Raw genomic sequence first — 17,325 nt, forward strand, 5'->3', positions numbered from 1 at the left:
AGCCGTTACTGGAAGCATAGAAGGTCTCCTACTCCCCCACACATGCAGTCAAGAGGAAGGAAAATAAACACGCACAGAAGAAGTCCTCCCTTTCTGAGGAAGGAACAGCGTGGATTGCTCAAATGTCACAAACCATCATGACATGTGTGCTTCTTCCCTCACATAAATGACTGAACATGATGTAATGATTTAAATAGCACAGGTCCCACAGTTCAGCTGCACTGAAATGTCAACTTCCCTTCATTAATAGGTAGCATTTAACACACAGTAACATTGAGTACAGCATTAGATTTGAGACAGAAATATTAGCAGCATGTTCAGTATTTACTTTGGTTAATGTATCACATGACAGCAATCAATAACACATGATAAAAACAAAAAGATGCACAATTGGAATTATTAGGATGATCATCATTAGGACGAAAAATACTTTATAGCTTTATAGTGGCAAACATGTACATAAGGCAAGAATTGGGTGAAAGATTTGCATGGGCAATTTGGAAGATTACAATCGAACATCCACATCTTAAGAGGCACAATATAGTATCCATCCACATCTTAACAAGTAAATGCACAATATGAACAAACCCCATCTGGACACATTATTTTTAAAGTGTAGTGTCAGTCTGTTATGTTGTAGCTATGGTGACTATGTGTTGATGAAAATTTCTTTGGAATGTCTACATCACTATTTATGTTCCTATTAGCTACAGTAAAAAAGTAAAATTATGGCTTGCTAGATTTACTTAAAATGTCTGGCAGATGGCAGGATGGGGAGTTCTTTAAGCACAGTCACATATATGACTGAAACTGTACAACACACACTAAGGCTAACGCAGATAACCTACTAAGAGTCTGTAACATTATAAACCGTCTTAAGGTTTTGCTGCAGAATTGCTGAAATGCAGCCCACACTAAGGTGTCATGAACTGCATTTCCCTTTGTAGCCTCTAGGTGCTGGCTCCACAAGTCAGTCAATTCTTATTGAGTTACAATGGCCAGATTTAGAGTGAAAATAAAAAAAACATCTTGCACCAGGCTGTAAATGTTCACTTTTTTGTAACAATTGTAAGAAAGTACTAAAACAGTGCATAATTCTTTCGTGTTTCCTGCTTTGAGTGACAGACAATTCACAGCATCTGTCTCAGCTCCACTTGTTCTCCATATCTTTGGATTCATTGGCAATTTAGACAGACTATGGTGATTGCACCTCCCATATATATTAAAAGGCTCTTCAGAAATGTATGGGTGACATCATGGTCTGTCCAGTTATATACAGCCCATGTGTCCATATAAGCTAGAAGGGGCAAGGGCTAGCACAGGCTATCATGCTAACATTTCAAAATACAACAGGTATTTTTAACAAAACTTTTATCTATTTTATCAATTTGCTTTGAAATGTATTAACGCAAAAAAGTGCATAAATGTCATACAGATCTAAACATTTTTGAGCGACACATTCAAACATAAATTCAGCGAGTCTGTGAAGACTAATTAATCCAGATTATGTTACATCCATGTTATATAAACAAGTTTAAAACTGGCCCATTGCCTTGATTTTAAACTCTGGGGTTCAATCAAGTTTGTTTTTTTTCACATGTGTGGACCAAAAACAGTGTTGTTACATTCAGCAGCGTGTCCATGTAAACATAAAATAACAAAAATATATCAACATATGTACAAGAAACACACACAATAAAACAAGTATAAACACCCACTGACCATTAACTAAACACAAGGAAACACTCTTATCACATCATATTTTGTCTCATCATCATTCTGTACACCCCATCCTGCACTACGAAAGCTTAAGATGAAATCTAATCAAATTTGAAGGACTTTTTAATGCACGTATTTCTTGCAGAAACGTTACTAAAGTTCAGGTACTCGATAATCCATTTAACTGCAACTTTAAGGTGCTTACATGCCTAATTACACACTAAAGCATCAAAATCACAAAACACAAGCAATTTAAATGATTTTTCAGTAAATACATTATTTTCACTACTCTGATTAGCAAGATAGTGCGTATGAACATGAAGCAAATGCTATATAGGACGTCACCATATTACACTAGGTTTACACTGGCACCTGAAATGTGTAAATAGAAAACAAAGTCTGTCTTTACAACACAGTGATGAGTCCAACCACTAACGACAGCATATCCTGACTGCAGGTGGGTGGCAAATGGTATACACAGAGCTGTGTGTACAAGCACTTCACTACTAACACCTCTCCTTTTCTGCCACTGTTTCGTCGTATGCAATTCAAGGGACTAATAATTCTTTAAATTCTTTTAATTGGATCAAGGCCACAGACCCTATAATTCGTAAAATGAACTTGTTGGCTAATTATAGTGCAAGTTCTTTGATGTGGATTATTACTTTGTGCTTGACTTAATGCTGAAAAGTCATTATAATATAGCGCAACATCTCCTTACATTATTCTCGCTGTCATAGAGAGAAAAGAAAAACAGTCAAGACAAGAAAAATGTTATCTAATCTGATCAGCCACGGTAACCCTGTGTCTGTTCATTGGGATCTAAGGTAACCAGCACCTCACGTCGCTCATAACCAGTGGTAGAGGCCAGCCCGTCATCATCCTCAAAGTCGTTTCCATGCATATAGTCGGGGCATTCCCTTTGTTGCTGCACCTCTACATCAGACACGCCTTCATCCTCAGACGGCAGTCCGAAACGCTTCCTCTCGTCATAGTCAGAAAAATGAGTAGTAGAGGAATTTTCCTCTGATATGGCAGTCAGTAAAGGTGTTGGCGAGTTTGGCTCCACTTCCAGGATAGTCCCTTGTTCGACAGTTACCTGGTTCACCTGGGGGCTGAATGTGCTGCTCAATGGGCCATTGAATGTCTGTAAGATATGAAGCAGAAATGTTTTAAAAACATAGGGATGTATTCTTCTAAATTATTATTTGGATTATTTTTTGGATAAGCATACCATGGAAGAGGGTAAAGCAGTATGGGGATTGGTCACTTTGTGGTACACCATGTAGGTGAGCAATGCCGACACAATCACAGCCAGCAGGCCGATAAATATGTAGATGTAATCTAGGAAAAAAAAACACCATTGTGTATAAAAAAAGTGATAATAAACTTTTTTTTTTTCGTAGCAGTGCCAACACATTTCTTTACTGATTCTGATATCATTAACAATGAATAAATCAAACTCACCGTAAGATGCTTTCTTTATTCTGTAGGGGACACAGTATTCTTCTTTGCCTTTAACTGCGATTTTCTCGACCTCACCTGAGACATCTACACAGTATTCCTCCTGGGCATGTTTCACTGCCACCGTTTCTACACACTCTTTCTCCTCACACATGAAGGTGTGGTCTCCAGACTACAAACATAAAAAAGCTTGTTTTTAAAAATACGATAGAGTAACACAGACACACTGCTGAACATTGTTGTGCGGGTGATGTGAAACTATGTGCAGCCTCACCTGGTTGACGATTTTAACATTATACTTAAAAGGAGGTAGTGGCATATTTTCATCATGGTCGTTTTCATCAACATATATCTGCCATGGATGCTCGAAGCTGAGCTGCAACTCGTCATTTGGTTGGGCAATGACGGTAATTGATGGGAAGTCAAGAGGACCTGTAAATGAACATGGTTTAACTGTTAGTTCTTCCATGTTGTTTAACTTAACAGCGTTCCTGTTTAACCCTGTTAACCCCCAAATCAACGGAACTATTCTCTAAATCTTATCCTAAGCTCAGTGAATGCTAGCATTGCTACTCACATTTCTTGTCTGCCAAAGAGTGCTGGAAGTAGCTGAAAGTTATGCCACCCTCTGGAGAGGACGTAGACTCCTCCTCTCCAATTTTAGCCGTCACAGAGAGTAAATATTCTTGATCTAGTGGTGGGAGGAATGACAAATCAGCTTGTAGAGATGGTGAGTCTACCCAAATCTCACTGGGAACCCTGGTTAAAAAAAGACACAAAAAGATTTGTTAGCTTTAGTTTGAAAAGCTATAGTGTAGAAAACAAATACCAGAGTGCCTTTACTCTGCCTGGATATAAGTCTAAAAGTGACAGTGTTGGTTATACGCTGCAGCTAAGTTACAGCAAGCTGGCTAAGCTTAACTTAGTGATGTAATATCTAGCAAAATGGGATATGACAGATGGCTGTGTCCTGTGTATATAGTTTAATGTAAAATATGGCTTTATATAGGCAACATGTAATATAACAACTAGTAATATACAAAAAGTAACCTGTACCCTTTTAAACGTTGATATGACAGTATATCAACTCGGAAACGAAGCCCCTGAGCCATGAGGTTGGTGTACTCCCACTCAAGGATGTTCTTCCTGTTGCCACAGTGAAAAGTCACATTTGCTGGGGGCTCCACTGTGGAAGGAGGGACATGTTTGTCAGAGTCTGAATCCCAATCAAAACCATTAAGTTAATACTCACTAGTAGACCTCCCTTTTTAAAAATGGCATTCTCAGCAGAATAGTTGCCCAAAGCTCATTGTTAATGCATCGGATAGATGCTTGTTTTGTTACGATTAGGTGAATCCTTGGATGAAGACTAAAAAGCCCTTTGAGTGTCATTTAGTCACTAGTCTGTTGTGAACAATGTGCATAATATGACCTCTATCTCCAAGGTTGGTTTACAGGTTTATCATTCGCCAACTCAAATTCTGAGGGAACATTAGGGCCATCAAATCACATGCCAGCCTTTACAGAGGAAGAGTTTTTGTTTCAATAAGTTTGACTCTGCAGTAGCAGAAACACCCCACTAGATGGTGCAGTGAATGAAGTGTTGCAGTTGCACAATACATTTCTGATAAAGGCACTTTCAGAAAGTTTTTTCCTCGGTGTCAGGAAATGCATGATACAAAGACAAAGCACAGAGCTGTGGTCTCTGGGAACAAACAATGAATAATCTGCAGGATCATTTCCCACAATACTCAACACAATACAACACTTATAAACCACACCCTTGATGCCTTTGAGCTTTTTATTTACGTAAGAAAAACAAAATAGACTTCTTAGCGGACACGCTTCCTCGGATATGCAGTAGGAAAGGAGAGCACACACAAAAACATTTAAACAGCTGGTCTGTTCAACACTTTGGACAAACAGAACTCTGGGACTTTTTCTTCAGTTACAGGAAGTTATTGACACGGAGCCTTTCCACATTTATTCTGTGGGTACACATAATGCAATAATGCATGTGTGTACACACAACTAAAAAAAGCTAAAGTGGTTTAAACTAAGAGAAGCTAAAGTAGTTTAATTAAAATCACTATAGGTCAGCTTGTATTTTCTAGAAAAACACTAATGGAAAAAGTTAAAGTCAAAAACAAAAGAAGAGTTTGGATCAGAAGGAGCTAAACCAACTACATATAATCTCACTATGCAAAAAAAAAGGTTTCATTTCCTCTGTGACCTAACATTTACATACACGTGTTAATGTCCTCCCCCACAAAAACTCAGAGGTATGAAGAGTGAAAGAGAAATCACAGATGGCAGCATACACACTGTAAAGAAGTGATAACCACAACAGTAAAGTTGGTTGCTGAGGGGTGTCACCACAAGTTAGCATTTCTCATATTCACACGCACAATCTGAAACTGCAGTAGCACTTTAACATTTGAGTGAAATTAATACTCAACTTGTTACAAGTGCTTTTACTGGCTACATGTTAGTCGTATTGCCACTGCAGACTGCAACTGAATAATGCAAAACATAAAATGTACTTCTACAAATTCAAACTGGAGCAGTGATATAAAGCAAGAGTTACAATAAGGTCAGTATGTCAGTTCTGAGAATAAGTTTCAAAGTGCCTCAGCTGAGGAAGCATAGAAGTTATGTAGTTGTGATAATAAATGAAGAAACAGTAGCAGCAGGCAAATTTGTGCCAACAAAGCAAAAACATCTAACAGAATCAGGAAGAGAAAGCAGATGCTATCAGACAAAAGTAGGTTACTTGCAATGAACAAACTGACTGAAAGTCTTGCAGAATGCAAAACACCTTCAAGATTATAATAGCTAATTCACAAAAACAAGCACATGGTTCATGAAAATTTATTTTTTACTGATAAACACTATTTTACTCGGCATAGCATTCTGTTGATAACAGCATGGGATAGCCATAGATACTCAAGATTTGCTAGTTTTTCCTCAATAATGCAAATTACAAATGGCATTTTTATACTCCTGTCAATTTCACAGCTGACGTTGAAACTGTACATTCAATACAATCACCACAGTTGGCTTAAAACTTGCAAAAAGAACCTCATCTTAACCACAGCCGCCGACTGATGACATCAAATAGCTTTACATGAGGCGTAAAACGAGAAGTGAACAGAGAAGATGGACTGCATGATAACTTTGATACAAGCTGCACAAAAAATAGGCAGGCCATCCGGCAGGCCATTTTCAAGATCATAAGGTCTTCCTGTCAATGCAATTTCCCCATTGTGGGACTAATAAAGGTTTTCTTAATCTTAATCTTAATCACTGCTAGATTAAAGATCTTTTGTGCATGCTAGGGTTGGGCGATATTGGCAAAAAAATTAATCACGATTAATTGTGGCATTTAGCCTATAACGATTAATTGATGACAATTGCATTTACATGTTTTTGACTCTAAATTGGCACAGTGTTCTAGCATGATACCGACAAATCATCAGTCAAGTTAACTACTTCATTCTAACAGGTTAAGCTGGTGAGTAGTGATTAGGCACAAACCAGCCATGGAAATATGTATTGATAACAGATGCACAAACTGCTTCAAAATAATAATGAAGCAAACATTTAAAGTAACGTCCTTCAAATGTTATCTTAAGGTCACAAAGCAGTGCATGTCAACATTGACATGACTAAACGTATCGCGGATTCTCGGCTGAGTGGAATTCTTTCCAATATCTGCTGGAGGAGACTTCGCTGTTGTAATGTTTCCTATCTTGCTGTGGAGTCCATAAATAAAGATCGGAGTTAATTCTTTTGATACGAGCAAAAATCCAGTTACTATGGCAACAACCAACGCTACACGCTTCATCTAATGCATGTCGCGGCATTATATACAGCTGTAGCCGGCGTTTTCTTCGGCTTTCTTCATGCTCCGGCTTATGGTGACAGACGTTGAATTTATGTTAGGAACGTGCTGCTCCGCATCATTTAACTGAACACCACTGCCTTCCGCCATTATTGTTATTGTGGGCTCACATGTGCGCGGGTGATGGTGAGAGTACGCCGCACACAAAAATGCGCCATCATGACGAGGCACTAATCGCCGTAATCGATAAGTGGCAAATATTAATCGATGACAGTTTTTCAGACGATTAATTGCACACGACACGATTTTGCACAAGCCTAGTGCATGCTCAGTCTAATGTTCTTTTTCTTGCCTGCAGTAGTGAATGTTGTTTAGGACTCTCTGTGCATAAATTATGACTACTGGGCCTCTTTGGCAGATTGACGAAAGACAAGTAGAGACAGATTAGTAGAAATAGAAAGGCAGAAAGTTTTGCTGTCACTAACATTTCTGTTTTGGGTAATGGAAACTCACATGTCAGCACTGTCTGAGACAATCGACATCATCAGCACTCATATTGACCACTAATGTTGATTTTCACCTGATTTCCCAATGCCCAGCCCTCATAAGCTTCATATGTTAACACAAATGTCATCCTGAATTGAATATGTCTGTGGATGCTTTGAATTGAAATACAAACTTGCAAACTGAAAAGCAGTAACAAAAGTAAGCACACATTTGAATAGTGGTCAAAACTTACTGTCCAAGTGACTTCTTATAAACTGTCTCTACTACAAAAACTACACTTCATGTGGGAAAATCCATTCTCATACATGGCTTTTGTGTGTATTTCTAGGGAAGTCCCAATCATGGTGTCATAACTGTTGCAGTGACTCAACACAATTATGTATACAACGAAGAATAGTAGAAACACTCTCGACATGTCTTGCATGTCATATGAGAATTCACAGGCCGTCTCGACCCGGCGTCGTTTTTAACCATTAACAGCTTTCTTCACTGAACACATGTAGAACTGTAAAAAGCCACAGTGGCAACAACAAACCCACAAAGCATGTGATCACACACTTGTCATCCCACCCCTCTCAACATGACTTCACACCTTTGCAATTCACCACACTGTGGTTTCAGTTACATTGTTGTTATGAGATTGGTCAGGATCAATGTTATCAAGTCTAAATTAAAACACCATTCACTGTTAAAAAAACTAAATGTAAACTAAATTGGAGTGGTGAGTCACTTCACTCTCAAAGTTGTTGTTTCAGTTCAGTAAAAAACTAATTCTGTGAACAATAATAATCAATGAGAATAAAAAACAAAACGCTGGTTTTAAGAAGACAACTGTGGCAGACATTTCATTTCAGAAATGTTCATTAAGGGGCAATAACAAAAGGGTAAATTAAGATAATTTTATCATTTATAAAAGATAATATACATGTTTATTTGTATTTCTAATTGTGTTTTGACCAGTCTAGTGTTTATATAAAGTGTTTATTAATGCTAGGCTGAATGAAAAAAATAGTAATAACAAAAAAAGATGTATAAAATAACTAGGAAATACCCAGACATTTAAAATATAAACAACAAGGAAACCATAGTAAATAAACCAAGTTTTTTCCAGCAGCTCTCAGGTAAATTATAATTATCTTTGTTGTAGGTATCGGTACTGAGAAATCCTATATATGTCAATAGTAACAGAAGTTTAAAATATAGCAGATAGCTATATCTATGTTTACAGACTGATGAATAAAGAAGTGTAGACATTTTGCATGCATCTGTTCCCTGAAGACCCATGTTACCATCAGTGCTGTCTGAATGCTCTGGACCAAATCATATTTACATGGTGCCTCCTTTGTCCCTGTCCCTCATTTTTAATGGCTATCGTTAATATTTCAGGCCAGGATAGACAGACCATTACATTTAAAATTTGATACTGACCAGAGCATTAAAATCTACTGTCTACTACTGCAGCACAATGAAGTCACAGCAACACATCAAGCTGTAAACACTGATTTACACACATTTGTCTTCCACAGGATTTAGCAAGGCAAGCAGAAGGGTTGGGTAATACTGAAAACTTTAAAAGAGGAAATACGGAAAATCCTAAAATAGGCCTAAATGCATACCTTCTCAGAGCCCAGCCTGTGATCATGTTGTGTTGCATATTGTGAGGGCAAATACAAGTTGATCCACACTGGTCCAGCTATATACGTTTAGATCCAGATTACATATTGCTGTATTGTAAATATAATTTTAACGTCACTACACAAAAAAATATGCAGTAATGTATATAACTTAACTCCCTGGTAGCACGCTAGCTGTTATCGAGCAGCGTCTGTTTACGCCCTCTCATGATCAAGCAGCTAAATAAAATGTATCCTGCTAGCTTCAAGTTTGTCAAATCGATTGACATATATACATTTTGGATGACTGTGAACATGCTAACATTACAGTATCAGCACGGATGACTAGCCAACATAGTTTAGCTACTTACCATGGGCGGCCACGACCGAAATCCCGACCAGAATAAAGAAAAGTGGATACAGAGCAGCTGAATACATATCTGTTCCGATGGCAACACGCTGTTCGCAGTTTTTTCACAAACCCTGAATCATCGGACACACTGACTGACTGCAGGTTTCGGTGTGGTTCAGCCGTAGCCTGCTCCTTGGGCTGATACGTATCCCAGAATCAAGCGGCTGGGGGTGAACAGGAGACTTTTCCGCAGTCGAGCTTGCGTGCTGCCTTTAGGTGCTCCGGAATTGAACGTTCATGTACGTCGCTGATGGAACAACGGGTTTTCAATAACTCATTCTTTAATTTTATGTTTTCCACATATATTAAAAGTTTTGTAGTTTTAATGATTCAACCCACTGTTCAATAATGTAGAAAGTATATGAAATACCCTATTTATTATTTCTGATAGAGAAACATGACCTGACCAGTGCGATATATGTTGCACATGTAGCCTTTTAGTTCTGAATGATAAACAAAGAAAATAGAAAATTACTAATAGCAGTTACCTAGTAGTTGCTGTGCATGCCCAAATAATGAATTTACAACGGCCTATTGTTCATTATTCACTCCAGCGCATGTCCATGTAAAGATATGTCCGACTGTACGTGAATGCGGCACCCTCTCCGGAAACTACCTATCTTCCCAGCAGGGAAAAACAAACAAAAAAACTCAGGCTGCCAAGGACATTGATGTGTTCACTTTACTGAAGGATCAATTTGTACATTTTTTAAATTTAAAAACATTTTACGGTAAATCTGACTTCCACACAGCCAACAAGACAAAAGCCCATGGAACGCATGGCAAGACTCCGCGCATGTGCACATGTGTAAAAAAACCAACAAGGGGAAAAAGAGGAGAAAACATGTAATGTTGTCAATCAAAACAATGTTATGAAAGCTACACTCAAAGTGGCTATTTGACTATCTGTGCCACTCAGAAAAACATTAAATTATCTGCTTCCTTCTTGGTTCGGGTCTCCTCTTGGAAGTGAACTCCCTTGAAGTGAGTCACAGCTTTCCTTGTGCTCCCTGTACTTCCCACATCTTGACGTCAGCTGGATGTGTGGGTTTTCCTCCCCATCCCAGCCTCAGATCAACGCAGTCACATATGAGTTCCACAGCAGCAGTTAAAGGTAAGAAAACTGTGAAACGTATTGGGCAGTAGGCTATGTGTAGTAGCGCAGATGAACATGTAGTATACTTCATCAGCCATGTGTTGTTGTCCTGTTAAGTTAGTTGTTAGTAAGTGTGTGAAAGAGTCAGAAAGTTAAGCCTGCTGTATGATCTCATAGCTTGGTTCTGGGTTATGTAACTCTGCTCAGATGGGAAACTGAGGTGTTGGACTCATTGTATAGATAACTTTTACAGAAGGACTGATTCACAGGGATTACATGTATACTCTTAAAACAGACAAACTCAGACCCACAGAATGACTGAGATGTTTGAGGTCTGGGGCGTATCAACTCAGAATTTCATTGCTAAAGAAGCTGTGGTCAGACACCGGCTTACTTTTAACTCAGTGGGTGGAAACTCTGTACTGACCTTGGTAATTTAAAGCAGTGTTGTGCTGCAGCAGTTCATGTAGAGGTCAGTTTAAAAAAACCACAAGGCAGCTTTTATGCATACATTATTTAACATTTTATGGTAATTACTGCAGTCATTGGCCAAATATGTCTCCCTGCTTTCTTGAGGGAGATCAATACCTGTCTACAGGGAATCTACTGACAGCTATTAGGCGTAGCATTCACACTGGAAACAGGGGATTAAAGCTTTGGTTTGACTGGCCATTACACAAGAGCTGGGCTATTTGTTAGGGTTTAACAGCAACTTTCTGAAGCGACAATTAGCAGTTATGTTACCAGCTTAGTGTGATTTCATGAACTTGTCAGTAGTTTTGGGAATATCCTGATGCCTGTATTGCATTTTTGGAGCCACTTTATCTGAATGACTAACATTAGGCTTTATCAGATCAGATTAAATTGTGGTCAGCTAGATGAAAGACAACTTCTTACTATTTCTATAGCTTGAGGTCTCAATGTGTCATAGGATCTAGTAATTTCAATCTACATTTTTTATGCATACAGGTTCATTGTAGAAAAAAAAAAACGTCTCCCACAGTATTTTATGTGACTTAAACAAAAATGTTCTATCAGCAAACTAAAAACTTGTACAAACTTTGTATTGTTGGAATCATTTAGACATAAAAATCTGGATAATTCATTATTCTTCTATTGGAATGTTAAACCCCAAAAGACAACAAAGAAATTTTCCATCAAAAGTATTCTGTGGATGATGATTCTCTTTATTTTTAATGTAACTCTGGGCCAAAGGAAGAATGTAGCGGTCAGCTCAGTCCAAGGGTTCAGATTGAGGCAGAAGGTTTTGTTTCCTGCTCTGATATTATTGCCAAACCAGAAAATCTACCCAGACCTCTGTGAAAGCCAAGATTTCAAAACTGTGTTTTCTCTGGAATCTCAAGGCAATCTGCACAGTTATAATTTTCTTAATGTGTGTGTTTGTGAAATTTAATGTGGGCTCCCAGTGCCAAACAATGTAGTTCAGGAAGAACACGCCCTTCACGGACAGTGTGTGTGAGACAGACAAAGTCATGATCCAAAACAGCTGTAAGAGCGTTTACATCCCAACTCATCATGTTGCAGTAAGAAAATATTTAATGGATGAGACAGACCCAGGGGAATGACCTCAGAGTGCCTTACAGCAGACTCCAAGAACAAGGGCGCCTGTATAAAAGCTGACCTGAACTGAAAGAGGTTTATTTACATAACCAGAGTGTTTTGTTTTCATTTATACACTCGAACATACTGGAGTAGTGAACTATTGCTACAAAAGCGCTAAGAATGTAACACAATCTCAGGCTAATTGTATTATGACTGTCTGTATTGATGCATGAGCATAATAGGTTCTTGGGGTAAAGTAGAGGGAGAGTCTTAGAGCTCTTTGTGTAGTTCAGCTCTTTGGGTGTCTGAGACGATGGCCTTTGTGCGGTCATCTTCTGCCTCAGTCGACATGGACATCTGTGGTGCTCCTTCTTATGTCATGGTGAGAAAGATGTCTTCTGGATTCAAACATGGCAGAGACGGCCTGGGAGATGACACCTGTCCTCGAAGGCCAGTTACTGTCACCACACCAAGGGGCATGATCCATGACGTGATCTTGACATTGTCACAAAGCTGACTATCTCCCAGGAAGGTGTCTGATCACTGGGTCACCAAGTTCCTTGGACCTGATGAGAGGTAGATTTAGCGCAGCTTCTCTAGAAAACCAGAGACAACAAAACAATCAAAACATTAAAACTGATCCAAAATCATGTGCATAAATGTTATGTTTGAGATGTTATTCCATTGTTTTACAAGCCTAAGGGACATTCATCAGACAGCTTCACATCACAACAGGCAGTCTGAACTAATGATGACCAAATCTACTTATTTGTACCACTGCAGGCACAGTGTCAGTGTCTCTTATGGAGCTGAAGATTTTGGCTCAAATAAAACAAGGCTCTTTATAATCCTGCCACAGACTTAAGAAGCTGCCAAAAAAAAAAGTCACTCAAAGGGGCAAATTCCGATCTCGTTCTGTCAGAGCTCAAACAGGACTGAAAGGGGCTGTGACTGCAAAAACACAAGTTAAGAGTCATATTCAAAACATGTCTACAATCCTATCTTCTCATTAATTCAGCCACACACGAAGTGTGCTTTTGTATATGCAGCTGCAGGCTGTCATAATAAAACATTTCCTGTTATTTCTTCATTTCACTTTTTGCTTTCTTGCCCATCATTCAGCTCTGTATAATCCTTCAAATAATAGTGAAGACTTTGGCAGTATTTAGTCAAAATACTGCACTTGTAACTGGAGAGCTAGTTCCCTTTGTGCCACTTAGAACACAGTTTTACTGTTTTCAGCTTCTCCATCTGCCATGCTTTTGTGAACATGATATGTTGACAGAAGTTCAGTACAATCTTAGGCTCAAAGATGAACTGATTAAATTTTGGGGCTCAAAAAATGGTAATGGTGAGAATAAATCTTCAAAATAGTAATAGTACTAACTTAAAAGTATTTTCTTGCTGTGCAAATACTCAACTGTCTGACCTCTTTTACAGGCTCAGATACACACACCTGAACGCACCGTCAGTCAGTATGTAGCCCTGACCCTGTCCTCCAGCAGCGATGCCTGCCTTCAGCTCTCCCGCTCCTTTCCTCTGTGTGCTGCTGTGTGTGTCAGTGGCGCTCCAGCGCTCTGACTTGCGGCTGGCCTATGTGACCCACAACAGCTTTTTCTACTACTCATGCAGCCAGGACCCGCAGCCCTGCAGCACCTCCTCACTTGCAGACTGCAGGTGCAAGGACATCCAGCTCTCCGCACTGCACCGCCCTCAGTCGCACTCGTCTCCTGTCTTCAGGATGAGACGTTTGACCATTTGGTTCACGTCGCCGTCAAACACAGCTCGTCTGCTTAACAACTCAGAAGTGAGGCAACTCACGCTGATCCACTGCGGCCCCGGAGGATCGAAAGGGACATCGTCTTTGTCCCCAGATGGACATTTCGCAGTGCAGCACCTGGAGAGGCTAACATTGATTAACCTGCCGCAGAGGCCGTCCTATTCCTGTCCAGATGCCAACAAAGCAAAGAACTCAGACTTAGAGAACGGTGCTCACTTGGACATCAACAGATACAACAGGGACAGAGACACAAATCTGGACCTGATCCCAGATATAAAGAGAGATCCCTTGCCTTTGTCGTCATCCCAGGTGCAGGACATCTTCCTGGGCAGAGAGCTTGGAGCAGCTTATTACGAACAGGCCAGACTGGGCATCATCCACAGCTCTGTGCTGGAGTGGGGGTCAGAGGTCAAAGCGTACACAGTCCAAACACACATAGACAGCGATGGAACCCTGCCCTTCCCCGATCTCCACCTGCCAAAGTTACCAGAGACATCTGTCATATACGTCAGCTTCGTGTACTGACACAGGAGGACGAACTTCCTCACTGTTCAGGCATTTTAATAGTATGACTTCTGATTTAAATTTTACCTTAAGGATAATCCCTTTATCCTAATAAAATGGGAGAAAGTTGTCATTAGTTTACAGATTATGTTGACTTTAAAGACTGGCTCAGATTATTTGAAGGGGAAAACAAAAAACATTTGCTAAATTATTATAATCCTAAACCTATTTATAACTGACCAACACTGATTCCAAAACACGTTAGTATCTTTTCAGTCAGTATTAAATCAGAACTTCTTAGTTTCATGTTAAAGATGTTAAAAAGCTGTGAAAAAATTAACTATTGACTTTTCCTTTTAACACCACGTGTAGTTTTAAAACTGAACCACAAGATGGCAGCAGATATATTTGAGTCACAGAGGGAGAGCTGGAGCAAACAAGTTTTCTGAAGTAATCCTTAAATTTAACACACTCAACAAAAGTCTTTGGTTTGTGTGATGTTTATTGTGTAAATAGACTCTATTAATTAAGAGACTATTTATTTGTTTAAGAAAGGAATAATAAACACATTTATTTACACATCATTTGTGGCTTATGAGTTTAAATACTGACAAATTGGTTTCTGTATTTGTTCAACTTTAATCAAAATGTCAGGAAAAGACATTGCAAGAAATGTGTGTAAAAATAGAATAAATCTTTGCTTATACTGGACTAAATGTTACAATATACTGTACGTTTTAAAGTCAGGGTAAAGGTTGTGTTAATGTGGTCATTAGATTTTCCTCTTTGTCTCTGGGTGGATGTCTCTCTGGTCATTATGAAGCACAGCTGCATGTCAGCCTCCACACTGGAGCCGCATGTGTATGGTTACATTGGTAATGTGATAATGACTGCAGGCAGTCCCGCTTAAAGACGCTGTGTGTGCGCATACACGTGTGCCAGTGCGCGCTGACACCTGCTAGAGAGCCGCTGATTTGCATGATAAACGCGCGGCCCATCTTGTTAAGCGGCCTGTGAATACAAACTGATGCCGCCTGTTGATCCCGCACCTGAGAGGTCAGCGGCGCGCACACGGGGGGACCATTAGCGGAAGACTCGCAGCGCATCATCTCCACCACTTCAGATAAAACACCTCCAGTAAAACACAAATCATCTCCAAGTTAAGCGTGACACTCATGGTCTGAATGCTCACTGTAAATATTGGTGTCAAAAAAGAAAAGCTGGACGGTCCGAGACTAAACTGGATTGATTTTTGGGTGCTGTCTCCCTCCAACCGAACCACGCTGCCGCCGTCTCCTCACCGGCAGTTCAGCAGTAAAACATTTTTATAATCAGACGTTATTGTTCGCCGCCTCCTTGTGGGAGATGCGCCCATGTTCATTTTTTAAAAGGGCAAATCAGCCATAATTCAGTTTATAAACTGCAGCGCGCAGGGGAGAACTGCCTGGATGAATATTCATTAGAGCGCGCCCGAACTGCCACGCTCGGTGATTCATTAGGCATATGTAAATATCACTCACTTTAATTGCCCCTAAACTGACTCAACATAATGTTGTCATTAGCAAATTATTACTTATTTGTGATACTAATGGTACGGTATGGCGCGCAGAGCCCGAGCTCCACATATATGATTGCAATTACAGCTCTTTTTATTCACAGGACTGCGGGATCTGATGGATCTGTAGTCTGTGTGTGTGTGTGGCTAAAGTGCCAACAATTAATTTCCCTGACACATGCATGGAGAAACAGACTACACACACACAAAATGACCTGTAAATCAAACTTATTTCTTTCCCTCCTAAATTTAGATTAAGTATATATAGTAGCCTATAATAGTGTAATATAAGTTATAATAGAAATTTCAGTTTGTGCCACAAAACACTATATATTTGTTCATTCAGAGAAGGCAATAAGAAATGTTTTTCATATTCACTATAATTTTATTAGCCTATAGTTCTATAAAATGATTACAAACTGAATTTAAACAGTGTTATGAAAGAGGAATAATCAGTGTTTTGATATGAACAGATAATTATGTCAAAGTTTTACATGCCATCACTGTTGTGCCTAAACATATCCATAAGCTCTTCAATTCGACTTGCTGCATGTTAGGTCTAAAATAATATTCTGCTTGTTTTGTTGTTGTTTGTTCTTGTGTGGTCATCTTAATTTTGGGTCATTTACCTGAATCCTCTGACTGATACTGGGTGCTGTGCCACTTTTAATACATTCTGCCGGTGTATTTTAAAATAAAAACAGACTCCCTGCTTGTCACAGTGCACAACACGACTCAGTTTGGAGTTGTTTTATAGAGGCAGCAGCAGTTTGAAACAACAACCATGACAAAACAGGACCACAAAACAGAGGGAGAGACAAATAATGATGTGTGTGTGTGTGTCTGTGTGTGCGCACGCATCTGTGAGAGAGTGTGAGGGAGCTAATAAAGTAATGTGATGGATGATCTCCTTTCTCCCAGAGGGACCAGCACCATGTAAATTGGCCCACACAATGCATTATGGATAAGGCAGTTGAGATTATAGCTTGTTAATGTGTCCCTCCCTCGTCCCCTCCCTCTCCTCTCTCCCTCACTCCCCCCCCTTCTTGTATCTCCCTCTCTCTGCTTTGGCTCAGGCAGTGACATGGTCACCTCATTGTCGGGGCGCGTGGGTCTTTTAGCTGCAGATGGAGAGGGAGACTGTGAGGAAGTTTGTGTGTGTGTGTAAGACTCACATTATGGGGACAACAGTTTGTTCACTTAGTCACATCACGTGGACTCTCCTCCCATACGGGGAGAGCAGGGTTAAGATTTGGTGTTTGGCCACA

At 39.6% G+C, this 17,325-nt stretch overlaps 2 protein-coding genes across 2 annotated transcripts; one reads left to right on the forward strand and one right to left on the reverse strand.

Annotated features, from left to right (window-relative positions):
• Positions 1 to 303: 303 nt before the first annotated feature.
• Positions 304 to 9,759, reverse strand: LOC114447801 (interferon gamma receptor 1-like). The gene is made up of 7 exons (XM_028424268.1): positions 9,519 to 9,759; positions 4,240 to 4,369; positions 3,761 to 3,942; positions 3,458 to 3,615; positions 3,187 to 3,355; positions 2,954 to 3,063; positions 304 to 2,866 (listed from the first exon to the last, which is right to left on the reverse strand). The coding sequence occupies exons 1-7, from the start codon at positions 9,583 to 9,585 to the stop codon at positions 2,507 to 2,509; spliced, it is 1,176 nt and encodes a 391-aa protein (XP_028280069.1). The 5' UTR covers positions 9,586 to 9,759; the 3' UTR covers positions 304 to 2,506.
• Positions 9,760 to 10,531: 772 nt separating this feature from the next.
• On the forward strand, positions 10,532 to 16,367 carry LOC114447802 (uncharacterized). Its single transcript, XM_028424269.1, has 2 exons — positions 10,532 to 10,673; positions 13,659 to 16,367. Exon 2 carries the CDS (start codon positions 13,726 to 13,728, stop codon positions 14,521 to 14,523), a length of 798 nt encoding a protein of 265 aa, XP_028280070.1. The 5' UTR covers positions 10,532 to 10,673; positions 13,659 to 13,725; the 3' UTR covers positions 14,524 to 16,367.
• Positions 16,368 to 17,325: the final 958 nt, after the last annotated feature.

This window comes from Parambassis ranga, chromosome 15, assembly GCF_900634625.1.
Source record: "Parambassis ranga chromosome 15, fParRan2.1, whole genome shotgun sequence".
NCBI lineage: Eukaryota > Metazoa > Chordata > Actinopteri > Ambassidae > Parambassis > Parambassis ranga.